This window comes from Rhinolophus hipposideros, assembly GCF_964194185.1.
Source record: "Rhinolophus hipposideros genome assembly, chromosome: 8".
Taxonomy (NCBI): Eukaryota; Metazoa; Chordata; class Mammalia; order Chiroptera; family Rhinolophidae; genus Rhinolophus; species Rhinolophus hipposideros.
In genome coordinates, this window is record NC_138054.1 from 24,839,857 (window position 1) to 24,865,983 (window position 26,127).

A 26,127-nucleotide genomic window follows, 5' to 3' on the forward strand; every position below is an offset into this window, starting at 1 on the left:
CTTCTTTGTACTTCTGATGATAAATATGGGTTGATATGATTCATCACTGGATTCTCAATCCAGGTGTATGGTTCTAGCCTGAAACCACTGCATTCTCAACATTTACATCAATTCCAGATTTACCTCTATCAACTAGAGTTACTGGTGATAACAATGAAAATGAAATATGCAGTTATCAGCACCATTCTTGACTAACTAGGCATATTCTCAGAAATATTTGAGATAACTGAGAACACAGGCTTTTATTTTGACATTGTTTTTAAACAACTGTAGTTATCGAGGGGGAAAAATGCATACCTAAATAGAGCCAAAATATTTAAAGAGTGTCTTCAACATCACTAATCGTTAGGGAAATGCAAATCAAAATAACAATGACATGCCATTGAACACCCATTAGGATGACTATTATAAAACAAAACAAAACAAAAAAATCCCAGAAAATAACAAGTGTTGGTGAGGATGTGGAGAAATTGAAACGCTTGTGCCCTATGGATGGGAATGTGAAGTAATATAGCTGTTTTGAAAAACATTATTGTAGCTCCTTAAAAAATTAAATATAGAATTAGCATTTGATCCAGCAACTCCATTTTGGGGTATATACCTCAAAAAAATTGAAAGTAGAGACTTGAACACATATCTGTGTTCACCCGTGTTCATAGCAGCATTATTGACAATAGTGAAAAGATGGAAACAGCCCAAATGATTATAGATCAATGAATGATCAACAAAATGTGGTATGTATACATACAATGGAATATTATTTGGCCTTGAGAAGAAAACAATTCTGACATATGCTACCACATGAATGAATCTTCAAGATTATGCGAAGTGAACTAAGCCAGATACAAAAGGACAAATATCACATTTGATTTATGTGGGTAGCTAGAGTAGTTACATTCGTAGAGACAGAAAATAGAATGGTATTTGCCAGGGTCAGATGAGGGGGCAATGAGGAGGTATTGTTTTAATGGGTATACAGTTTCAGTTTTGCAAGATGAAAAATTTCTGGAGACGGACAGTGGTGATGGCTGGACAGCAGTGTGAATGTACTTAACACTAGTGAACTCTGCCCTGAAAAATGGTTACAATGGTACATTTTATGTTATGTACATTTTATCACAATAAAAAGAGTAAGTGTCAACATCAACAAACACTTGTTCAGGCAAGAACATCAGTTAGATGGGAATAATGATATTGGAGTCATATCAATACATTATAACAAAATGCTTATAGTTTAAGTTTTTCCTTTGTAACTGAACAAAAAATGGATTCTTTTAACACTATGACAGAACACAATTTATATAGCTGATATCTGCTGACTACAACTTTTTTCCCTTTCGGAATTAGGAAGGAGGTATATGTCTTCACCAGCTGTCGCTCCCCCACAGTGACCCCACACACACTCCAAGTTCTTTGTCCTTTGGGAATCTGCTTAATCACTCCCAGGGTTTAATCTATATGGTGATCATTCCCGTATCTGTGTCTCCATCCCAGAACTGCCGGCTGAATATCTCCCTTCAGATGTTGTCATAGGGACCTCAAAGTCCATATATCAAATGCAAGCCCATCTTCTCTCCCATGTCATCCTACTCCCCAGGGTACCTCTCTGGCACTCCCCTCAGTTAAGAGCACCACTGTCTCACTATCCAGCGAACCAAGCCCTAAACCCCAATCATCTGGCTGCCTTCTTCCTCATCTTCATCACTGACTTCCAATAAGCCGCTCTGTCTCCTTCCTTCTGTCACTCCAATCCCTCCCCTATTACTGCCTTTGCTGAGGCTCTCTGTTTTCCCCATCCACCCCACCCACCCGGCTGCCAGAGTGAACTCACTACTCCTGGCAGCCCTTGGACCAAAATCTGCCACAGCCTCTTGCATGGTAAAACCCATACTCTTCAGCATGCAACAAGAGCTGAAGGATTCTGCACAGGGCTTGCTTCTGTTGGGGGGAGCCCTGCACCTGTGGGCCACTTAGAGATTGCTTTGGAGGTGCTCAGGAAATCTCAATTGAGTCAATCATCATCATCAGTTCTTGAGTCGGGTCTCTATTTCCCCTTCTAGCCTCTTTTTTCCGCACTTCTCCATCCACACCCTCCACACCAGCCATGATTCACTTCTTGTGGTTTCTCTGGGCAGGATCAGCTGTTCCTGCCTCCTTGTTTCTGCATAGGATTTAAATGACTGGAACCTAGCTTTGTCATGTTTGACCCTCAGCAAAGGACTTAATCCTTTCAGTCTCCTCATCTATTAAATAGAGTGAATATGTACCTCACAAAATTGTAGTGAGGATAAAATGAGATAACACGTGCAAAAATAGTTTGTAAACCATCAATGTACGATAAAACATCATTTTGTGATTCATCAAAGCCTGTCTTTAATACCACCACCTGCAAGAAGCCTTTTCGATACCCTAAGCAGAAGCCATCCTCCTTCTCTTGGACAGCCCATAGGCCCTCATGGCTTCCATCACATCCCCCTTTAATTTGTCCAAGTTCGTGTTTTATGCCTACAGCCAGATCACAAACCCCAGGAAGTCAGCATCCATTCCTACTCTATGGCTCTCCTTCCACGCTCTGTAGGTCTCAAGTGTCTAGAGTCTTTCAAAGAGAAGCAACTTCTGTTTTGAGGAGGCAGAGACTAAAAGTTCCCAGTGGTGAAATAACAGGGAGTTTGGGATGCCCCTCAGGATCACGCCCCTCGGGATCACGCCCCTCGGGATCACGCCCCTCAGGATCATGGACCCCTCTCCAGAGGACACGTACATCCAGCAACTGCACACTGTGAGCTGCAATGACAGGAGCTGGCTCGCCGGTTGCCTCTCCTCAAGCTGGGCCAGTATCAGACATGGCTGGTCAGTCATGGGCTCTGTCCTGCTGAGCCTAGAGGATTCCAGTGACTTTTACAGCACAGATCCAGACAGCCATGACTTATAGATCAATTTTAGCACAAGAGATAAAAAAATAAAATAAAAATTACCATCCACTAAGCTCAGAGATGCCACCAAATAGCTGATGTAAAGTGACTACAGAGCAAGCACAAGGGCTAAAAAAGAAAACAATGATGGGGGCGGGGAGGGAGAAATCACCTCAGATCTGGCAAGTGGGTTGATTGGGCTTACAGGCACAGTCAAACCCTGGATTACTCAGGGCAGGTTATAATGGAGGACAAAGCCCAGCCTATAATTATGCAAAGAGATTTTGTCCCAAATTCTAAGGTCACAGATTCCCAAAGGCTTCCCCTTCTAGAATCCCCTCTTTCACGGAGGCGGGAGCCTGAGGGTCTTGGTTTCCCGTTAAACGCCCCCATCTAAATTTGCCTAGTGCCCAGCCACTTGTGTCTTTAGGTTTCTCTTTCCTTCCCTAAAAAGGAGCCGGCAAAGTATAGGCCTGCTTTCCTTGACAAAGGGCTTATGTATAATTAAAAGGGATTATGCTTTGAAGGGGGAAATTAGCCTTTAATCACCCAGCGAAAGACACAGCAGACTGAGTGGGAGGTGCTCTGGACAGCGTTTACCTCCATTGCTGCCCATCAGCCTCTGCCATAGAGGGAGGGCTCCGACTGAGTTACCTCCCAGTCTTCTGTGGTCACCATCATGGGCTTTGCAAGACAGACCCAGCTTTTGCTCTGGAAGAACTGGACTCTGCGGAAAAGGCAAAAGGTAATAGGTGCAGTCTGTGGTTTCAAAGTGAGGTGTGGAGCGAATAAACAGGTGGAGAGTCGGAGAGGATGGGGGCAGGGAGGGTGCGCAATCGATGGGCTGGTTGCCACTTAGCACTGAAGCAGCGGTTAACTGTCTGGCTGCTCCACGAGCCGCTCACAGGTAGACATGCTTCTCTGTCCTGAGATGGATGCTTTCCACCCGCAGCCCAGCATGGCCACATTCAAGTCTTCTTTTGCCCGCCCATCCCTCCCTGGTTTGTAAACCTGCCAGTCCAGTCCTCACAACCTTGAGCATCCATGCTGTATAGTGGAAAAAACCTAAGCCCTGAAGAACAGGTTCAACAGAAAACAATGCTCTCCAAGGGCTTCCCAGGCCAGTGATACCATATTTCATTGGTTCTATGAGGCACACTGGATTTTCACGTTGTCACATTTCTGAAATTGGGATGCAGCTCACAGTCAAGTGACAGTTTCACAGGACACATTTGTGTCTTCCGTAGAGTGTGAAAAGTAATAATGTATCTTACAAAATTGATGGTGTCTTAGATACAATGAGATACAACACCTTATCAACCATCACAGGCATTCACTGAGCCCTTTCACTGGGCAGACACGGGGCTGGGCTGAATCAGGTACTAAAAGAATAAGACACCGGTTCCACCCTGGACTCACTTCTAGTCTGGCTGGCAAAACTTGAAATATGTTTTTAAACCAAAAGCAATAAAAGTAGCAGAAACCAAATATCCCCTGAGAAGTACAGGCAAGAGCCCCAGGAGATCAGAGCACCCAAAGGTAACATGTAAATGGCAACACTTCTAAATTGTTTCTGGAAATGGGTAAAGAGTGAATAAATAACTGTAAGAAGATATGTGCTTTGCTACAGGCTTGCACCGTCATGCAAATGCCAAATGACTAAAAAATGACTAAAGGAGCTAAAAGAGGAAAGGCAAAAGGGTTGAGTAGTGAGCAGGGCTGAGCTTAGAAAGACAGGAGCCAGACAGGAAGGGAGAGCGTGGAAGGAGGACAGGGAGAAGATCTTCTGTGGGGAAGAAGAGAACAGATTTATTCCAAGCCTCAATTCAGGATGGATTTATGTAGGCAGATCAGGTTTTCCCTCGGTTTTGGAAGGAAAGTGAGAGAAGAAAGGGGGCCAATTGGTGGAACACCTGAAGACCTATGATTGAGCATCTCAGTCAGAGAATTTAATATAAAATAATGTTCGCCTTGTACAATGCTGATAACTGAGAAGATAAAAGAGTACTGCAAGGTGTCAGGGAGGTAACAATGGCAGGACACAGCTACCAGCCCTATATCCGAGAGAACCAAAGGAAGAAAGTGGAATTGTTAAAGCTTGGAAACCCAGAGGAGAGGTCGGTGGGGCTGAGACGTGGACCCGTGAGGAAATGGTAGAATGAGGCTGCTGCTGGGGTCTCTGAGCCCAGTCTCAGGTCCAGACCCATGAAAAGGGAGCCCTGGCTGGCTGATGGGTTTGGACTGAGGGACAACTGCTTGACAACTAGCACAAAAGGGAGCAAGAAACACAATCCAACCAGGTGCACAGATGGTCCAATCCTATTCCTGGCTTGGATAGGATTTAGGGAGACAGGAGGGGGAAGCCAAGTTAGAACCTGCTCACCTGTGCGAAACACCACTGTTCTCAGGCTGCTTTCCTTTGTCAAAGCTGATGGGATTTTTCAAATTGGTGTTAAAGTTATTTGTTGTCCCCAGGAGCCAAGTGCTAACAGTAGTCAGAGACGCAATCCCTTACTTCTAGGAGCTTCTCTTTTAGAATGAATACAGACAAAACTGAAACAAAACTCGTTATTAAATTCATTCATTTGTTCCTTTAGTCAACAAATACTTAATAATCGCCAGGTGCTCGGTACGCAATGGCAAACAGACAATCAAGGTCCCTGACTGCATGACAGTATACAGAATGCCGAGGAAAAGCCAATATTGCAACATTTCCCCCCTCCCCTTTTCCATAAGAAATTGCGATTCTCACTTACTTTTACTCTCAATGTGCTCTTTGTGGCCATCAGAAAATATACCTGAGGACTGTGGCTGCTGGCCTGAAATGATTCCATTCCTGTGGCAAGCATATTGCTGTTACAGAGAATAACCCTCTTTTTAAAGACAAGATTTGGCTCAGAGCCCCTCACAGTCTCTGCTGCCTTTCCCTGGCATTGGTGGGTGTCTCCTCTTCAGAGGTTCTGTCTCCTCTACCCCTCCAGCACATTACCAGTCCCTCTGTGGTGAGAGGGGCCCATCTAGGCTGAGGACCGTGGCTGGGGGAATCTCCCAGAATGCACCAAGTCTAGGCTGACATTCCTTTGATGCCATCCTGATGGCCTGGAAATTGAGATCTCTTGTCTGGAGGTGTCTCCAGCCTACTTCCCCACTGCTACCACATTCCAGGAATTTCCAGGATGTCTGGGTAAAGATGAAGGCATCCTCCACAAGCCCTCAGTAGCTCTGAAAGGGGTCTGTGGCTCTTTCCCTAAGGTTCTGGTGCTTCTGGGAGCTTCTGCCTGCACAAAATGGTGACTCTAAGGAAAAAAATACAACACACTCAGCCCAAAACTCATCTCCTAGGTTTATAATTTCTCAAACTTCCATGGTTTGGGGTGTTTACTATTACGAGTAAGAGCAAAAATAAATAGCAAATTCCCCCATTCCTCCTCTCCCATTCCCTAAAGGCACAAGATGAAAGTCTTTTTACATGTTCTGCCCTCCCTTTTCTTTCTTCCTCCGTTAACATTTATCAAGTATTACTAAGTACCTGGCACTGTACTGTCAATCTTATTTAACCCTCACCTCTATTCCATGAGAGAGATACCACAATTGTCCCCAGGGGAGCTGATGAGTCATTGAGGCTTTAGAGAAGGTTAGTGACTGGCAGATATGGCCGTCACCCCTGCTGCCCCCATGTATCGAGCCCTGTCTAATAGGCTGGCCATCTAATTTTTCATCCATACAAGGCAGTTATGAAAGTGAAAGGGGGCACTATACAATCGCACCAGGACAACAAATGTAAACTAACTCGGGACAGAACAAACTGGGCTGTATAGTTACCCCATACGTCCCAGGTGAGTTAGACACAGCCCCTGCCCTCATGGATTTTGGAGCCAGGCACAATTACTGAACAGAATAACATGTGCAACAGTGGAAAGGAAGGAAGCCCGGGGTGGGAGGCCAGGATGAGTTCTGGGAGCTCAGAGCAGACCCTGGGGTTGGAGCAGGTGAGAGATGACTTCTCAAGGAGCTCATCCCTAAAACATGCATTTCCAATGACAAGAGCTCTCTGCACTGCCTGGGACAAATACACATGCACCCATATTTGTGATGGGCCAGCAGGCACTGGGAAGGAGAGTTTATAAAGACCATTAATTGTGTCTCTTGCCTCTGACAGCTCACCGTCTAGGGCCCATTGGTGTCATCCTTTGGTCCCAGCTTCCATGTCAGGGCAGGCTATTTGGGGCCCAAGGACTAATGAGGGTAGGGGGCTTTTTATTTCCAGGGGCCCAGACCTGGGCACTGGGTGCAGCCGCAGGCTTTGGTTCCTGGCCCATCGTTAGGCGAGGAGAACCTGGCCGGTGCAGGGAGGTTGGGCAGTTAGCTGCAAGTGTCCTCAGGTCCTGAGTCATATTCATCCCGGTTCAGAATCCTGTCTGGGCTCTGGGTGCAGAAGGGAGACTCACTCAGCTCATTTCAAGCCTTCGCTACCCACTTTTAAATTGAAAACAGAGTTGAAGAAAAAAAAAATCTAACTGGCTAAGATTTAAAACAACAAGCACAACTCTGCCCTTCCCTGCGACCCCTCCTCCCCCATGTAGGTTGAGTGGTAGAGAGGGGGATGGGAAGCAAAAAAGACAGAGAACAAGGAAATACCAGTTTGGGGGGAAAAAATTCCACCGACCCCTTCTGAGTTTGGCTGGGCTTAATTAAAGTTACAGACATGTTTAAAGGGAAAGGGTGGGGGTAGTCAGAGCTGCTCTGAAAACATGTTTTTAATTACGTTGTGGAATTTCTCCCTAGGGTATGCCCTGCACAGTGGAGCATCAAGGACAAGGGTGTCACTCTGGGGTGCGGGTGCTGAGCACGATTCTGGGGGAGGGAGAAGAGGTTATTGCCAGGACCTGCCAGGCAGGAAAAGAATTGCGGTGGTCTTTGTGCAGGGAGTGAGGTGTGAAATGCAGCCCCTCCAAAACAAATGCTCACGGAGTTAGAACAATAACCCTGACCTCTCAACAAATGTTTTTTGAAGATAACCAACCACTACCTATGCTGGTGGTTCTCAGCCCCAGCTGCACATTGGAATTACCACAGAAGTGTTAGAAAACAAAACAAAAAACAACAATGATGTCCCACGACCAGAGGTGCTGGTGTAACTGATCAGGGGGCATGGCCTAACCTCCCCACATGAGTCCAGCACAAAGCCACTTGAGACCTAGGTCAGGGAAGGGGATCACGTGAGGGGCAAGGTTACAGGCAGGAAACAGCAGCCCTATTGCAGCGATATAGTGAAGAGGGGCCCCTGCAAAGCTGCACTTGTCCTAGGGCCAGGCAAAGAATAAAGGAGAAAAGGAGAATTCTGATTCGAGGCCCCCGCAGGTGGGAGGACTTTAAATCACAATGCCTTGCAAAGATTAGATACTTCAAAAATACAAGGAGTGGGTGAGTGAGTAAATAAGTCAGTGAGGAGTGAGTCAGTGAGTGAGTACTGAGTAGGTGAGAGAGTGTGTGACTAACGTTGCAAAGAGGGATGACTGCAGGAGCTAGGGTTTGGGAATTTTATCTGTGGAGCAAGGGAGGCCAGGCTGGCTGATCCTCACCCACCTCTTCCAAGCCACTCTAAGATACACAGCGTGTGTGTGGTTAGTTTCTCAGGAAGACCCATGTTTCCAAACTGGCAAATGAGCTGTTCTGAATCCAGACAGGGAGAAAGGGGGGAAGCATGAATGTGAGGCCTAAGAGCTTGCAGAGAATTTTAATTGTAACTCCTGGCTCTTAGCCTTTACAACTTTCTGTCCCCTATGGTGTCCCAGTGGTTCTTGTGAGAAGTGAGGGTCAATAATAAATGGCTTGTATTTATTGAATGTTACCTCAGGCCAGGTTCTGCTTTAGGTGTTTCACATGGTGAATTCATTTCTTCCTCATAACTGCTCTGGGAAGTGGGTCCTGTCATCACACCCTATTTTAGATGTGACCCTGAGGCACGGAGAGGTTGAATGGGTTACCAAGGTCATACAGCTAATGGGGAGCACAGCTGGGTATGAACCTCAGTACTCACGCACTCTTAACCCTCAGTGTACACTGTAAAACAAAATAGTCCCATTCCACAGATGTGAAAGCTGAGACTCAGAGATTAAAGTGATTCTTAACCTAGATCTTCTCATTCCCAAACCAGCATCAATGTCTAACATATCAAACTACTCCCAGATAGATTCTACATTCCAGGAGGTCGACTTACTTGGTAGAAAGACAAGATTGCAAGCAGTTGTCTTAAGGAAGAATCAGATGTGTAGAATCTGGACTGGTTGTCTCATTTCCTTGCTAAAGACACCAGGAACAACTTCCAGTTTCATCGTTTGTAGCTATTACTCACATTGCTATCTTGCCAGACTTGCTCCTCAACCTTACTCACTGATGGGAGGACCTAGGATGGAAGTTGTGCCAGACAGATTGTTAAATCTGAAAACTGTTGGTGACCTGAGCCTCTGTGTCACCTCCAGCTTTTCCAGAGGAGCCTCCTAGACCAGTGTTGACAAAGACTCACTCGTTCCATATTTATTGGGCACCTGTTATGAGCTCAGCCCTGTGTTGGGTGCTAGAATCACAGCAGTGACAAGGATAGATATAGTCTCTGCCCTCAGGAAGCTTACAGCCAGTGAGAGGTCCACTTACATGAAGGCATAATGACCCTGACACTGGATGAGTGATAGGACAAGGGGAAGTGTGAGTTGCTGTGAGAACTCTTGTGCCTGTTTGATAAGGGCAGGGTGTTAACTAGGAGACAGGGTAGCTGGGGGAGAGCTCAGCCCCTCCTCCTTTGATTTGCATGCCCGGGAGGAACTGCCACATTCCAATGGCTATCAAGTATGCTTGGGGTCAGTCCCTTTAACACCGGATGGGAATTGTCCAATATTAGTGTTTTGCCTTCTTGTGGGAGAACGCGTAGGGGGAGCCCTGAGAAATAACTGCCTTAAGGAAAAATCTATTCTTTCTTCTTCCCATAATATTTGTGTGTATATTTCCTATGACACATCCTCCCTAGACATATTTTGGGTAAAACATTTTGTAATGTTACAACTGCATAATCACGACCTGTCCTAAACAGTTTTTACTCTTTGTTTCAATGCATTATCTTTTTTTCATCATAGATTTATGTTACAATGCTCATAGATTTGCAATAATTCAGGAAAGGAACAAACATGTATTGAGCACCTGCTATGTTGTCCACAATTTTGCTGAGAGTTTAAGTGCATTTCTTTGGAAGGAATTTGCATGATTGAAGACCATGCAAATAGCTCCTATCTGATCTATATACTTGTATACTTAAGTCTCTGTTCTTAGCCACCTGCTTAAGTTCCCCCTTTAAATCTTATTAGTTTCCTTCCTAGGGTCTCTGGAGTAGGGTTTAGGCAGAAGAACTATTGCATCCCCCAATTCACACACCCCCTTTCCTCCCTGCCCCCCCCCCCCCATAATCCCACAGCTCCAGCCGCCACCCTCATGTGCAATGCCTCAGAGCGTGGGCGGCAACAACCAACTGCTTCTTCCTTTGGAATCAAGAGTCCTTGAACTCGAGAGAGTTTTGGGGACGCAGAGAAAAAACCGAGAGTGGTTAGATGGGTGTGTGGGAGGGGGTTGGGGATAAGGGGAAAGGTGAAGGGATTTAGAAGCAGCTGGTAACCACAAGATGGCCTCAGGGTTTTTTTGAAAATTAATTTGGGGAAGGTATTCTATAATGTTGTAAAGATTTTGTTGGGTATCCGATGGACATGCGTCCTATTTGGGAGACCACCTCAGGGATACTGTGGATACCTGATCATGGCATTGTACACCAGAAGCTAAACATTAATGAATGCCAACTATAATTTTATATATATAATGTGATGGTTCAGTGTGAGGTCGGAGGGATAGTGGATGGGGGGAGGGGGGTTCACAGTATGAGGGATATAAATGATGAACGTCTAAGTATTACCTTGTTTTGTACACCTGAAACTAATAAATAAATAAATTAAAAAAAATAAAATAAAAAATAAAAAAAAAAGAAAAAAAAAAAAAAAAAAAAGAGTCCTTGAACTCTAAATTGAACCTAAATTTAAATACCAACTTTCAACTATATGTCGGTGTCAGCAAACTCTTCCAGTCTTGTAAAAACCCACAATAGTATGCCCTGCTTTGTCTCTTCAAGCAACAAAAAATTGTTCGAGGAAAAACATTGGTAAACCCAGATGTCTGTGGCCTTTGCTATGGATCACAGTAGTTCACAGTCATTTGCGCGTTCATTCATTTATCAGTGCCATGCAAAGTCTAGTGCGTGCTAGAAGGCAGGGCAGTGGGAGAGGGGCAGCGCATTAACCCTGGAGACGTGAGGCTAGATTTTGGTTCCAATGCTGTCACTGCTGATGTGATGCTGCACAGGCCATCTGCCCTCCCTGGGCCTCTGTTTCCTCACCTGCAGGAGAAGATGTAAGAAATGAAATCTTTACTCCCTACAGAATCTGCATCACCTGGGAGCTTGTTAGACATGCAAGATTTGCTAGGGCCCTAAGAATCAGAATCTGAATTCATGTACACAGCAACATCTGGAAAGCCCCGAAGTACGTATGCTGATGACCCTTGATGAGAATCCTGTGCTAATGCAGTTTTCTAAAATTGAGGCAGAGTGACACCAAGTCTTGCTAGTCTGATATATCAGAGTAGAGGTGTGGGAGAGGGGATTTCAGAAAGGAAGTCCTGTAGGAAATATCCCACAACCAAGGTCCTATTGTGTAGACAGGTGCTGAGATGCATTGCGTCTGCTCTACATATGTTTCCGATAAGCTCTTAGCATCACTGGTCTTTCCTTTTGTTTTGCTTTTTCAGATTCGCTTTGTGGTGGAACTCGTGTGGCCTTTATCTTTATTTCTGACCTTGATCTGGCTAAGGACTATCAACCCACTCTACGGCAAACATGAATGTAAGCGTAACGGAGTAGCCTTGGTAGACCTGGAGGCCCCATCTTTTTAGAAAGGTCTTGGGGGTTGGGGCTGCCAGGATTGAGGGTCTTCTTATCATCATTTCATGCCTGCAATGCAGAAAACAGAGACCCATTAGTGTTACACAAACTAATCTTTTATTCTTACACATTCTATGCAAATACTTGTATGTGCGTACTGAAGAATCGTGTGATTATTTTTTGTTTGTTTTTATTTTTATTGGGTTTTTTGTCGTTTTTCTTTTCTGTACCTGAGCTCTTACTAGTTTTAAAGGGAGCAGAGTATAGATGAGTACTCTAAAATATTTTGGAGACCAGTTTAGGGATATGTTATGCATGGTGCTAGAGAAAGATGAGAAAGGCTGCGATACAATCCCACTTCATAAAATGTTAGTTTTTGGACCCCCGTTATCCTGGGACCTAGAGTGAGCCTGTCAGTACCTCTTTTATACTACAGCACTCTGGGAAAGCCGTCATCTGGTTTCTGGGCAGGATAACATCTTCGTCTACGCAGCTGGTGTGGAGAGCCCCCACCCCCCCACCCCAACCCCAAGAGCCTATAATCTGCAACTTTCTTGCCTGCTTGCGGGTAGGTGCTCATAAGAACAGTTGTTGAAGGAGTAGGTGAACCTCTTCTCTTCAAGTCTCAGCAAATCATGGCGGCTTCTTGCGCTAACATCTCTTTGTCCTTCAGACCATAAAATGCTGCATTCCCATTCTGCTCTCCTTCTGTACTTCCGCCTACGCCTCTAATCTGAATCTTGGTCTGTCCCCCCAGTACACTGGGAGCTGGAGAGAAGAGATCCTGTCTCTAGCACCCATTGCAGGCCCTGACAGATGGCTCCTGCTTCTTAAGTATTGACAAGTGAAGGAAAGCACCAGGATTAAAGGCTTCTTCCTGCAGAGGCCCCAGCACCGAGGGCCTGTGTCGGGCTTGGTTCGAGACGACTAACCCCTGGTCTTCATTTCCTGTCTTAAAGGCCATTTTCCCAACAAGGCGATGCCCTCAGCCGGAATGTTGCCGTGGCTCCAGGGAATTTTCTGCAATGTGAACAATCCTTGTTTTCAAAGTCCCACCCCGGGAGAATCTCCTGGAATTGTGTCAAACTATAACAACTCCATGTAAGTGTTGAGATTCCCACCAAGAGGAAAGAAGTTGTACACCCCTTTAGTCTTGTCCTATGCTGGAACTCACATGGGCACATACACAGCATTACATGCTGGATGAATGTTTTTGTGGCTTGATGAACACTTAAGCTCATAGGAGCAGGGCGTATTTCCTCTCTGTGGATCATTCCATTAGCTGTCGAGGTGCTTGGGGAGAAAGCTTCAAACTAAGACCACATGACACGATTTCTCAGTCCTTATATTTCTAAGATGTGGCCTGAGCTCTGATGGCTGCACTCCACTGAGATGTGTCCAGGGCGTCCAGCTCATCCGTCCACTTGGGTGGAGTCACTGAATGAGAAAACTCCGTTCCCTTCTGCTGTCTTACGTCAGCCCACCCCAGTCAAGCCTGACAGATCTCTGTTCCTTTAAAAGCCTTCTTGGTCATCTAAAGGCTAAGAAAAATGTCAAGGAATATTTCAAAGGTGAATGAAATCAGATTTGCAAGGTGAAGTTTTCTTCCTGGGAGAAAAGGACAAATTCCAAGTTTTCTCTTGTAGATGCCATCAGTTCCCTCGGGCAACAAAATCTTAGGATATGGCTGGAGGGCAGTGGTTCTTAACCTGCAGGGCTGAAGACCACTCCGAGACCACTCCGAGAAGCTGATAAAACTGATGGCCCCTCTCCCGTCAGTGAACACACACACACACACACACCATTAAGCTGATGTCAGGCACTTGTGGACTCCAGGTTAATGACCACTGGTCTGGGGTCGAATATCAAAAGCCCAGTGTTACAGGAAAAGAGTCCACCTTTGGAATTTCCTTTCAGGGCGGGAGATGGGAGGACATGATGTAAGCATGTCCTAAGGACAGAGGCTCAGGAATGAGGACAGTGTCGTCCTTCACCCACCGGGCTGAACTTGAGCTGCAGCTTGTGAAACTTACACCCCAGGGTCACCCACAAGGACTTGGTGGAGAGTGGACTTCACGTTCCTTGTACAAACACCAAGTCAGATGAAAACCAAGGTATTTGGTTACTCCAGTTTTTCCTTAGAGAAGCTCTGGATATCATTCTAGGACAAAACTGAATTTCGGCTGAAAAAAAAGAAAATTTGGTAAGTCAGCCTAATGCTCAGAGGTAGCCTTCTCCACTGGAAACAAACTGTGGCTGCTTTTGCCATACGATGGCATAGCTGAGTACTTGTGACAGAGACTCTATAGCCCACAAGCCTAGAATATGTAACTGTCTGCTGACCCCTGGATTGTAGGAAGGTAAAAGAGGGAACACCAGTCTTCCTGGGAAGGTCAGGGAGGTGACATTTCAGCTGGGCTCCCATGGCTGCAAACACTGCCTGAAGGCTTTAATTTACAATCTACACTTTCAGCTTGAATCTCTTTGAGGTGCCTAAGAAGAAACACCTACCCATCCAGAGAGATCTCATGGGTCGAAAGGTGGAATCCAGGAAGCCTTGGAGACGACGTCTCAGGATGGAGCTTTGGTGGTGTCTGTAGGCTGAGGGGTGAGAGCTGGGGAAGGGGGCCTTCAGACTCCAGTTGTATGCTGCATTTGAACCAAGAAATTGGGGTTTCGTATTTCACACACACACACATTACAGGTAAAATAATTGGCTTATTCAAGTGTCTTTTGCTTGCAAGGCACAGAAACCCCTTTACATAAGTTTAAGGCCCAGAGTGAAATATATGATTTGGAAACTATACCTGCTCACGGCAGGTCTCAGGAGAGGCAGGGCAAGAACTGCAGAGCTGTCAGAAACTGTCAGGAGCTGCCCTCTGCCAACGGCCTGAAGGTCCATCCTCTCTGCCTCTCTCTGGACATCCACTCCATTTGCCTCTCTCCATTGAACTGTGTCCCCTGCTTCTCACTGCCCAATCTGGTGCTGGTTGCCCAGTTCCCAGCACCTTATCTCGGGCAATCCGAAGAGCATCCTTACATATCACTTAAATTCCTGGGAACGAATCTTGTTGGCTTGGCTTCCTTCTCCTTGTCCAGTCAGCTTTGGCAGAGGTATGTGCACGCACAAGTTCAGGGAGGGACTTTTGGATCAAGTATGGCTGGCAGAACCTACCCCTGTGAATGGCTGGAAGGGCAGGTCTCAGAGAAGCTGGGGATGGTTAGGAAGAACCTCTAATCATATCTCTGAATGCTAACCTGTTTAAGGCTTCTCTGAACAGGAGACACGTAGAGAATGGGGTTGAGAGGTGACCTGGCCCTGCCAAAGTTGGAATACTGAGCAAATTGTTTATCACTCCTGTTTGTTGTTTTCTATGTACAAGGAAGTAAAACTATCTTTCTCCTTTTGTTTTGGCAGTATTCTAAGGATGCATTATGTAGCAGCTGGGAAAAGCATGTGGTATCTTAAAAAAATTGCACCGGGCAGGATGATGATGATGATGAAGAAGAAAATGGCAGCTATGTCTTTATTGATGAGGTGTTGTCTTTCTTCCAGCTTAGCAAGAGTGTATCGAGATTTCCAAGAACTCCTCGTGGATGCACCAGAGAGTCAGCAGCTTGGCCATGTTTGGACAGAACTCCGCACCTTGTCTCTACTTATGGATACCCTCCGGACTCACCCTAAGAGAATTGCAGGTAAGGTGGGCTTCGATCTTCTCAGCCATCCCCTTTCACTTGCCTCATATGTCAGAGACACTGAAGATACAGTGAAGGGTGGGGAGATTTGGTGAGAAAAGATACTAGAGGAGACAGAAAGGTATGGCATCGAGAGGTGGTGTGAGGCTAACCTTGGTGGGGAGTCCTCTCCCTACCAGCCCAGAAGGTAGGAAGTTAAGAAGGAGAGCAGGCAAGGTCTTACCCTTACCCCTGGAAGTCCAGAGGCAGAAAGGGGCATGCCAGGAGAGCTTGTGCCCTGGGAAGTAGGGGAGGAGGGATTTGTGGAGTAAGGTAAAGGTGTGGGACAGTTTTCATAGCGCCCTAGCGAGTGAGCTAATGAGGAACATGGACAAGCAATGCCTAGTAGCACTAAGGACTCAGGGAGCTCAGAGAGCGTATGTTCATCATGACATAAATATGTACAGTCGTTTGATTTCTTTCAGTAATATTCAGCACCGCAGGCCCTGAGGCAGAGCAGGTGCACAGTGGGGGGTGCAGGCCCGGGTGTGTGGGGGGAGGTGCCATAAAAGGCCCAGGAGGCCAGGGGGTTGAGGGAGGTTTGGACTACACACGGGAAGCCCAGGATGCTTAAAGATGGACGAGAAGCCAGAGCACTGAAATGGCCCAGGAGCAATGGAGGGAACGGAGGTCTCAGGGGGTTCCATGACCCTGTTTAAGGACTGAGAAAAGGAGCGTGATGGAAGGAGTGACAGCTTTGGTCAGAAAGTGAAGTACATGAATTCAGGATTTCACAGGCAGGCAGAAAAGGTGCAAATGAGCCCCTAGGTGGGGACACGGGTGTTTGAAGTGGAGAGAGCAGAGGTAAGTGTTTAGTTGAGGAGGCGAAGGAAATGAAAGGTCTGGCTGGATGGGTCACAGGGACACTGAGGTGGATGGGACAGCTGTTTGGGGTCAGGAACAGTGAGGAGGAATCTCCTGTGTCTCTCTTCCCCAGGGGAAGAACAAGAAGCAAACAAACCCAACCCCAGTAACTACTCTGACATCTCTTCTTAAAGCACAAGTGGATGTTGTGTGGTTGTCGTATGCCCAGTAGGCTCCTCTGCAGATGGCCGGATGGGCTGCACATGGCAGCGGCCTGGGCACCAGCTGGAACCCATCCCTTGGGAGGAGCAAATGAGTGGCTGGGAGGGAGCAAAGCCTACCAGGAACCCTGAGATCATTACCGTCCAGGGGTAGAGAAAAGGCCTCTGGTGTGGGGAAGAGGCGGACTCAGAGTCTGTGAAGGAAGCAGTTTGGAGATGGGAGATGTCTGCTCCTAGGATGCGGGTAGGGCGCTGTGACTCTCGGGACGGACTTAGAAAATGACAGGGATAAGGAAGTCTACCAAGGGGACTGGGGGGGGGGGGCTGGCTAGAGCAGCTCCTACTTAGGGCTCCAGACAAGGAAGATGGGAGAATGGTACCGATCAGCCTAGGGAGCCGCACACGTACAGCTGTCAATATTCAGCAGGTATTGGGCAAGCGCCTACTGAGCCAGGCGCTGTGCTAGTCCTTGGGGTCCGAGAGATGAGTCCCACTATGTGCCTGCCGTGCTGCCAGGCAGGGTGGAAGGACGGAGTGAACAGTGACCACACCAGGTTGAGGGGAGAGCTGGTGGAGCTTCAAGAGCTCAGGGGAGACCGTGGGGGGAGGGGGGGTAGCTCTGTCACATTGGCCACCTTCTCTCTTCTCACTCCACTGGACCATAAAATGACAGGAGTTCAGATGGGACATTAAGGTTACTTCATCACATTCTAATTGTTTCAAAAATAGTAAAGCATGTACTTTATGTAGTAAAACCAAATTAAACACTACATTCTTGGCTGCTTTGGCTAGAAGAGTTTACTTAGCTCAATTAGCATTTTAACAATAAGGGGGGGAAGGGCTGGGGGGGGGGGACACCAACCAGAAAGCATTTTTTTCCTAAGAAACAGTAGAGGAGAACATGGCTCTCCAAGCCCTGGAGTGATTGCCCACCCCATTCATCCAGCAGACATTTTATTTTGGTGTTTGATCATCAGATGGAGTCCAGCTGGGAGGAAGTGTAAAGGAAGTCATCTCAAACCACAATTTCTCTGTGGTCTTTATAGTGTGTATATGAGAACCACAATCACTACTTCCTAACCCCAAAGTAGGACAAGGAGTGAATTGGCACACAGGTGGTTCCCTCTGCAGGCCTTCAGGGTCTGAGAGAAAATCCCTAAATGACATCTGAAGTCTGAGGAGACCAGTTAAGGGAACGCCAGCCAGCTGAGGCTCCCAACAAAATTTGGGGGAATGGAACGGAGACTATGCAGAAACCCTGACCTCAGTGGCCATCAGCAGCGACAAGAGACCATCCCCAAGTAAAGTCTGGGACACAGTCTCTGAAGGAATTCCAGGCTGGGGACTGAAGTCCACTGTCAGCACTCAGACAATTTCAAAGTCTGTCCCAGTGTCACCTGGAGACATGGCTGGCTGCGAACACGGAATCCTCAAACCAAAGCTGTAGTGGATGGTTAAGTCATTGAAAGTGAGGTGGGTGGCTTTCACTGGTGTGTGCTTTTGCCTGTCAGTTCCCCAGTCACCTGGGAAAGTATGCTGATGGGAGACCAGGCAGCATTTTCCTTTCTAGCAAACCTGTAGTACAGCATTCTCAACAGGGGAGGATTAGTGGTAAAAGACCGACTTGAAGCCCCCTCCCCTCTCACCCCAAGCAAGCTCTGCCGGTCTCTCAATCATCTTTAAACATCTTCTTCCCATAAGCCTCACACATTCTCCTGGCTTCCCTCCCACCTCAGCTCCCCTCTGATCCGTGGGCCTCAGCAGTTCCCTCCCCCATTCTCTAATCTTCTTGGGGAAGAGAACAAGAAGAACCACATTTTAAACTAAATTTATTTTTCTTTCCTTGGGCCCCCAGTTCACATTTCTCCCTTGAGAGTCTAGTGAAGCCTCTGTCTGGTATCGGCCACCTCTTACATTTTGGGCCCCACACTCTTCCTACAGGGTGGCCCCCACCTCCCCTCAGGTGTGTGGAATCAGAATGCCCCTTCCCCCTAGGCTCACAGCAGCTCAGTCACCTGGGAAGGATACTGTGCAATGCCAGGGCAAAATCACTCCCTGTCTCCCTCATTTTGTCCCTCTCCCCAGCAAGGAATGTGTATGTAAGGTCAGGTGAGTGAGTTAAAGAATAACAAAAAGATAAACAGTCAAATAGGGTCCTAACTCTCAGGTCAAGACAACAGGTATTTATTGGGTGCCTCCTGCCATTCCATATATGGAGGCCCTGATTCCATGTCAGATTCTAATGCTGGGTGTCAGAAACAAGTGACTTCAAGGGCTTATATCTGTGTGCCCAGCATTGATTGCTAGGTATGAAAAGGGGAATTAATAAAAGTAGAATCCATAAGCAGACTCGTGTGTGTGTGTGTGTATATGTGTGTTGTTGTTGCTGGAGGCCACAGTATACAATATAATGCTGTATATAAAAAAGTGATTGGGAGAAGAACAACTGAGCTGGTGCCCCAGGAGATGGAGAAGAGGAAGCAAGAGCTGAGTTTGGAAGAAGGCAGGATTTACATTATTGAAAAGGAGGGAAGACAAGAACCAAATAGAGCAGCCCCTCTCAGAACCCTCCTCCTCCCTTCAACTCCTTCCTGTGTCAGATTGCCCTACAGCCTTTAGGCCTGTCCTATGCAAAGGGAAGTGATACTGGGCTACCCGGCTGCACGACTCTGAAGGACCCATTCTGGTGAGGGAGGCAACTGTGCAGTGGGACTCGGGAGAGGTTGCCCCTGCCCTAGCTACATGGCCAGGCCTGTGGTTGATCCATTTCCCTTTTCAAGAGGAAATTAGCGGCAACATCAATATGGACAAGGCACTATACAGGGAGAGTCACAACCTGCAAATGGAAGGGATGGCCCTGTCAAGCACTCAGGGGCTGGGCATCGTGGCTGCCTCGGGAGAGAAGGATTTGGGGAGGGAGGAGATGAGCTCTGTGGTGGTAGGGCCTCGAAAGAGCAGGAGCATTTGATGATTAAATTTAGTTAAAGAAGAACTAAGCAATATACAAATCAAATGGGTTCCAGGAGAAGCTGGGATGTAGAGATAGGCATTTTCACGCAACCCAAATGCTTTCCCTTAATGTTGAAATGGTTCCATAAATATCTGGGCCTGACCTTCTCTGGCGTCATGAACTGTAACAGTGCGGCCCTGAAAACAGGTAGAGGAGGTGGGTACCCTGGGTGTGACTGCCTGGGGAGGGGTAAGAATAAAATCAGTGCAGTCAGAACAAGCGTGTATTGGGTCCTCACTCTTTGCATGCCTGAGATTCAAACACTTTGTATTCCTGGTTCCTAGTCAGCCTACAACCCTGAGAGGTAGATGTGGAAAGTGCATACACAGAGACGTTCAATCACTTGCCCCAAGGTTACCTAAACTGTTAGCAGTCCTTTCTGCCTCCCATAAAGAAATTACTGTTCCCAACAGGTATTGAATGGAGCTAGAGAGAATGGTACTGGGATGATCAGGGCAAGAAATTGCAAGCCCGACAATAGGCCGTTCCCTTCTTTCCCAGTTGAAGCTTTTTGCCCTAAACAGCCTCGTCTCTCTTAGTTCATGTCGATATCTTGAGCTTAGAGCCTTAACTGAGATGGCAAAAACACGAAGACGAATCCTGTACCCCATGACAAGGGCGCTGTGGACAGAGCACGAGTCTCCTCTAATCCTAGACTAACAATTCTCAACCTTGGAACGATTGGCGTTTTGGACCAGATAGTTCTTTGGGTTTTTGTTTGCTTGTTTGTTTTTTGGTGGGGGGAGGTTGTTGTCCTGTGCATTGTGGGTCATTTAGCAGCATCTCTGGTCTTTACCAACTAGCACCTTCCATTTGTGACAACCGAAATGTCTCCAGACATTTCCAAATATTCCCAGGGGGACAAAATTTCACTGCTCTAGTTCCTCACCCCCATCTCCTTGAGAGCCGCTGTCCTAGACCAACCCCCCACAGTATCTGACGACCCTTCTCCCACCCTGAGCTAACGTTGTCCACCTTCTGTGCCTTCTCATTAAATTTTGCCCAACTGCTTCAGCAGTAAATGCTGTGACTATGTTGGTGACAGCCGATTGGCAAGACCCCTGACCTCCAGGCACTCCCAGGGAACCCAAGAACAGAGCCTTCTTCTGAGAGTCCAGTTAAAAATGTTTCCAATCAGTTCTCGATGTTTTCACTTTTTTCACCTACCTCCCCTTCAACACCCTGATTTTTTTCTCATTCATGTACAGGAAAAGGAATACGAATCCTGGATGTCCTCAAAGATGAAGAAACACTGACACTATTTCTCATGAAAAACATTGGCCTGTCTGACTCAGTTGTCCACCTTCTGGTCAACTCCCAAGTCCGACCAGAGCAGGTAAGTGCGTGTCCTCCGTCAGTTGTCCCTGAAGGGGAAGGGCAAGCGTGAGCCTGAAAAAGACAAGGAACACGTGGGCATTTTTTCCTTCTTGCTTTCACACTCAGAACCCATGATGCATGCCACATATTCAGAAAAACACCTCGAGGTCACTTGAGATGATGAGTGTTCCCCTCCTAGGATTCTGAGTTGGTATAAATCCTGATAACAGAACCTCTCCGATTTTTATGACGAGAAGGAACTTATAGATCATATGGCTCAACCTCCTCTTCTAGTTGTGGAAACTGAGGCTTATTTGTGTATCCATTAAATACCATTAAATATCACAGTGTGAACAACATGGGCAAGGCCCTGACTCTAGGAGCTTATATCCAGTGGGGGTGACAGGAGATAACAAAGTAAGCAAAGGAGACCAGAGTTTCCAGGTTGAGGAAAATCTAGCAGGGTCAGGAGTTTGGGAGGGACTGAGGGGTGTGGGATGGGGGAGGTTTTAAATGAGGTGGACAGGGAAGGCCTTCCTGAGGAGGTGGTGTTTGAGCAGCCCTGACTGAAAAGACGGTGGCCATGGAAATAACTGTGAGAGTTCCCGGCAGAGAAGCCGGCAGTACAAAGGGGCAGAGTGTGCTGAGCTAACTCCCAGGTAACGGCAGCATGCAGAGTAGACCCCTGATTTCCTGCACCATTTCTTCTCTGTGCCAGGCAAACTCCTTCCTCTTATCCCCCTTGCACAATATGGCCTACTCCCGCCACCACCCCCCAAATCTATTTCATTCATTTTCATACTCTCTTATATTTATTCAGAGCATTTTTACCATTGACACATGACTTTCACATCTGTTAGCTGTGTGTTTTTCACTTGAATCCTGACATGGGTCAAACAGATGGGGAAACTGAGGCATCTGGTGACTGAGTGATTTGCATGAGGCTTTAGAGCTAGAAAGTGTCAGCATTGCAGTGGAATCCAGGTCTTCCCATTCCTAATCCAGTCTTCTGTACTCCATCCAGTTCAGCGGTCCCGTGGCATCAGCGAGGACTGGGAGCTTGTTCGTAATGCAAGTTCTCAGGCCCCACCCCAGACAAACCAGCAATCTGTGTTTTAACCAGCCCTCCAGGTGATTCTGACAGGCTCCAGGGTGAGAACCACAGCTCTAGTTTGGGGCCTTACGGGCTCCTGACCCAGCGTCGTGGGTGTGTGTGGGTTCCTAGTGGGATGAACTCAGTGAGAATGCAGGGTAAGCAGCAGTGAGAGCGCAGACACCTTTCCGCGTCTTCTGGCTAGGTCTGTACCTCCCGCCCAGACTCCAGGGGAGACCGCACATTAACAAGAGAATTTGGGGGCCTGTGTCAGTCGTGAGATAAAGGTCTGCACAGGGTGCTGTCTCAGCCCAGAGGAGGGAGGGGCACCCCAGCTGCCTGGTTGGGGCTGGCTCTGCGGAAGGGGGTTTTCAAGCTGGTTCCCTGCACAACAGTGAAGTAACCCATACCTGCTTTTCTGGCTTCTCAGACCCTGAGGTTTTCACTGAAACTAGACAAGGGGAACTGAGGGTAAGCCCTGGGGGCTGTGTGTCAGGGCCCTTGGAGCACGGCACCCACAGTACACAGGCCTTGGCTGCTGTGGGCTCCTGGTGAGGCCCTTGGAGTCAGGCCTGGCTGCCCGGCTCTGCTTCCCCTCCCAACCCCACCGAGGGGGTGGTGGAAGCAGCATTGATTGTTCGTTTTCCCTTCTGCTTTCTCTTCAGCTCATAAAACTCAAGTCCTGGAAATGCCTGTCATGACTTCCAGTTGGTAATAAAAGGGAGGTGGAGATAAGGGCAGGAATTTAGGGGAAATTTCTTTCCAGTGTCTCAGAGACGTGACATTTGGATCTCTAGTTGCTGTGCTACTCGCGTTAGGGCTGAGGCCTTTCATGGGGGGAGAAGGAGCCAGGATCACTGGGTTATGACTTTATTTAGTAATCAGCTAATGCGTCCCTGACCAGCGAACCCAGAATTTAAGAGGGAGCCCAGCGCTCCCACGCTTGGAGGTGCCATTCATGCTCCCTTTGCACCCCGCTTCCCAGCTGGCTGCCTCGTGTCGTGCACCTGCCCTCTGACCTGTGCCTTGGTTTTGGTCTCTGTTCAGCTCTGTGGATCTTTAACAGCATGTCCAGTAGAAGAACCTTCCTCCAAGATGGCAGTGTTTTCTCTCTGTGCTGTCCGCTGTGGTAGCCAGTAGCCCCCTGTGACAGGCAGGCACTTGAAATAGGGCTAAAGCAGCTGAGGAACTGAATTTTAAATGTAATTTAATTTTAATTACTGTCGATTTAAATAGCCACGTGTGGCTTGCAGCTCTCTAATTGATCATCCTCATCAAACATGGAGTTTTGTTCTTTACCATCAGACTGGCTGTTCCTCCTGGTCCTTTCTGCCTAGTGTCCGAGCACAGCTCAGAAGGGAATTGCATCTTTCTCCATCTAGGGAATTATTAGATGCTGGAATCGGTACAATTCTCTGGTTCATCCCTCAACCCACCCCCGCCCTAGCCCTGTAAACTCCTGGACTCGCTTCCTTAAATTGTTCATAAACCCTCCTTTCTTTGTCCTGACCTCTCCGTCTTCCCTACTCGACAAAGAGCTAACAGGTCATGATTAAGCACAAGTTGTATGTTCAAATCTCAGCAAGGCCACATAGCTAACTGTGTGACCTCTGGCAAGTTAATTCACCACTCTGTGCTTCTGTTTCCGCATTTGTAAAGTGCAGATAAAAAAAAAATTTCCTACCATATATGGTTGTTGTGGGGGGGGGTAAAAGAATTAGTATATGTAAAGCACTTAGAAGAGTGTCTGGCACACAGTAAACACTCAATAAATGCTAGCTACTTTTACTAGTGATTCTTAACCCCCCTCTTCTGTGCTCTGGTTTCACTATATCCAATCATGCACTTACCACTGTTTATATGCCTGCATTTCCAGTTAGCTGGTGAGCTCCTTGGAAAGCAGAAAACTCACCTGATTCTTTCGGTAGCCCCAGTAACTGTCCTAGTCCAGGCAGGATGGGAACTCAGTGAGTGAGTGCTGAATGAATGAGTGAGACTGAGTGAAAGAATGAGTGGGGGACTTTCATGGTGTCCCAGCTTCCCCACTAGCCTGCTGTGTAACCTTCTCGTCACCTAACTGCTCCTCCATCACGTTTCTCCCCTGACATATTAGAGGTTTGGTCAAAATGAGCTCATTGGTTCCCTTTACCTCAAAATGTTTCAGACTCTGGAATTAGGGCTGAGGGTAGGATTTTGCCTAGAGATAAGAAGCAAAATACGGGCAAACCAGGAAGGCTCCGCTGGAAGATGCACCCAGTGACAGTCCCCTGAGCTTGATGAAGTCCACACCAACCCAGCATCAGCCATGACTAGTGCCTCGTTTAAGTACCAGGCTTCCATCTGTGGCCTGGACAGTCTCCACACGGAGGGGAGAGGATAGCAGAGCCTGGGCCTGCTCTGCTTTGCAGCCTGGGGGGCTGTGTAATTGGAAGCCATGGGAAGATTGCAGAAGCCAGGGAAGCTCGTGAACCTGTTCGCGGTACTCAGGGTCCTGTCCTCTGCTGGGAGGCCAGGACTCCAAGGGTGTCACTATGCTGGGTGGCCAAAGGTCCCTGGCCAGGGTTGAGGCCTTCTTAGCCTCTGGAGGCCATTATGGAGATTGTCTTTCAGGAGTCACTGTCCAGGAACTCCACAGGAGCTGTAGGATATGGGTTATCCAGGGGTTAGGGTCATCAGACAAAATACAGGAATTTCAGATAAACAAATACTTATTTAGCATGAGCATGCCCCCTTTAGACTTTATTTGGGACACACTTGTACTAAAAAATGTTCATTATTTATCTGAAATTCCAATTTAACTGAGTGTCCAGTATTTTTATTTGCTAAATCTGGTGAGAAAGGAGAGGGGGGTTGGTCATTCTCCATAAGTCCAAATGCATTCTAGCCACTCCCCCACCTCAGCTTCAGGGACTAAGTCCTGATGGCACCTTGGCATTGTGTGCTAAGAAGGGAATCTCTCAAATTTTAAATGGCTCTCTGATAAAATGTGGCTTGGGAGTATATTAGTTCCCCCTTGCTGCTGTAACAAGTTATCGTAAACTTAATGATTTAATGGTCTGAAAGTCAAGGTGTTGGCAGCACTGCGTTCCTTACTGGGGGTGGAGGGCAGTGGTGGAGAGGGAAATCCATTTTCCACCTTTCAGAGACTGTCCACATCCCTTGGCTTCCTTTCATCTACAAGGCCAGCAGTGGCCAATCAGGTCTTTCTCACATCGCCTTACTCTGACATTGTTTCTTCTGCCTCCTTCTTCCACGTTTAAAGGACACTTGTGATTACATTGGGCCCACCCAGATAATCTAAATCAATCTCTGTATCATAAAATCAACTGATTAGCAAATTTAATTTCATCTGCAATCTTAGTCCTCCTGGCCAAGCAACGTCGGAATGCGTTCACAGATTCTGTGGGTGAGGACGTAGATATCTTTCGGGGGCCAGTATTCTCCTATCACAGGCAGGCTTCCAGTGTTGCTTTTCCTCCCTGCAGTTTGCTCATGGAGTCCCAGACTTGATTCTGAAGGATATCGCTTGCAGTGAGGCCCTCCTGGAGCGCTTCCTCATCTTCAGCCGGCGGCACGGGGCACGGACAGTACGTGACGCCATGTGCTCCCTCTCCCAGGGCACCCTACAGTGGATGGAAGACACTCTGTATGCCAACGTGGATTTCTTCAAGCTCTTCCATGTGGTAAGGGAGATTTTGAGCTGCTTGCCCCTTGGAAGGTCATTCCTGGGGCAACGGGGCTTGGTTGCAGGCCACTGGGGACTTGTGAATTGACAGTTGGGCAGGACATAAACCTGGTGTTCAAGAGAGTCCTTGAGGAAGCTCCGCGCTCCAAAGGCCCAAGGAATCCTGACTAGTGGTGTTTCTAAGCATTGGTCCAGTCATCACCATTAGGTATGTGGCTGTGGCAGATCTGAGTTTACCCCAACGATGGGATAAATCCTGTCCACCGTCTAGCAGCATGGAAAGGAGAAGGAGGCCTGGTTTAACTCCCTGCCCTGTCATTTCCCAGCTAGGTAATCACGGGCAACATAGCTGACCTTTCCTGGTCCCATCACTCAC

At 47.3% G+C, this 26,127-nt stretch overlaps 1 protein-coding gene across 1 annotated transcript in view; it reads left to right on the forward strand.

The window, feature by feature from the left end:
• Positions 1-3,591: 3,591 nt before the first annotated feature.
• The window catches only part of ABCA4 (ATP binding cassette subfamily A member 4), a gene marked incomplete at its 5' end in the record, with an annotated part of 124,675 nt that continues 102,139 nt past the window's right edge, over positions 3,592-26,127 (forward strand). The window contains 6 exons of the mRNA XM_081056354.1: positions 3,592-3,657; positions 11,754-11,847; positions 12,846-12,987; positions 15,443-15,582; positions 20,865-20,992; positions 25,552-25,749. Coding sequence (XP_080912480.1) covers positions 3,592-3,657; positions 11,754-11,847; positions 12,846-12,987; positions 15,443-15,582; positions 20,865-20,992; positions 25,552-25,749 — 768 coding nt within the window. The remainder of the gene's footprint in view (positions 3,658-11,753; positions 11,848-12,845; positions 12,988-15,442; positions 15,583-20,864; positions 20,993-25,551; positions 25,750-26,127) is intronic.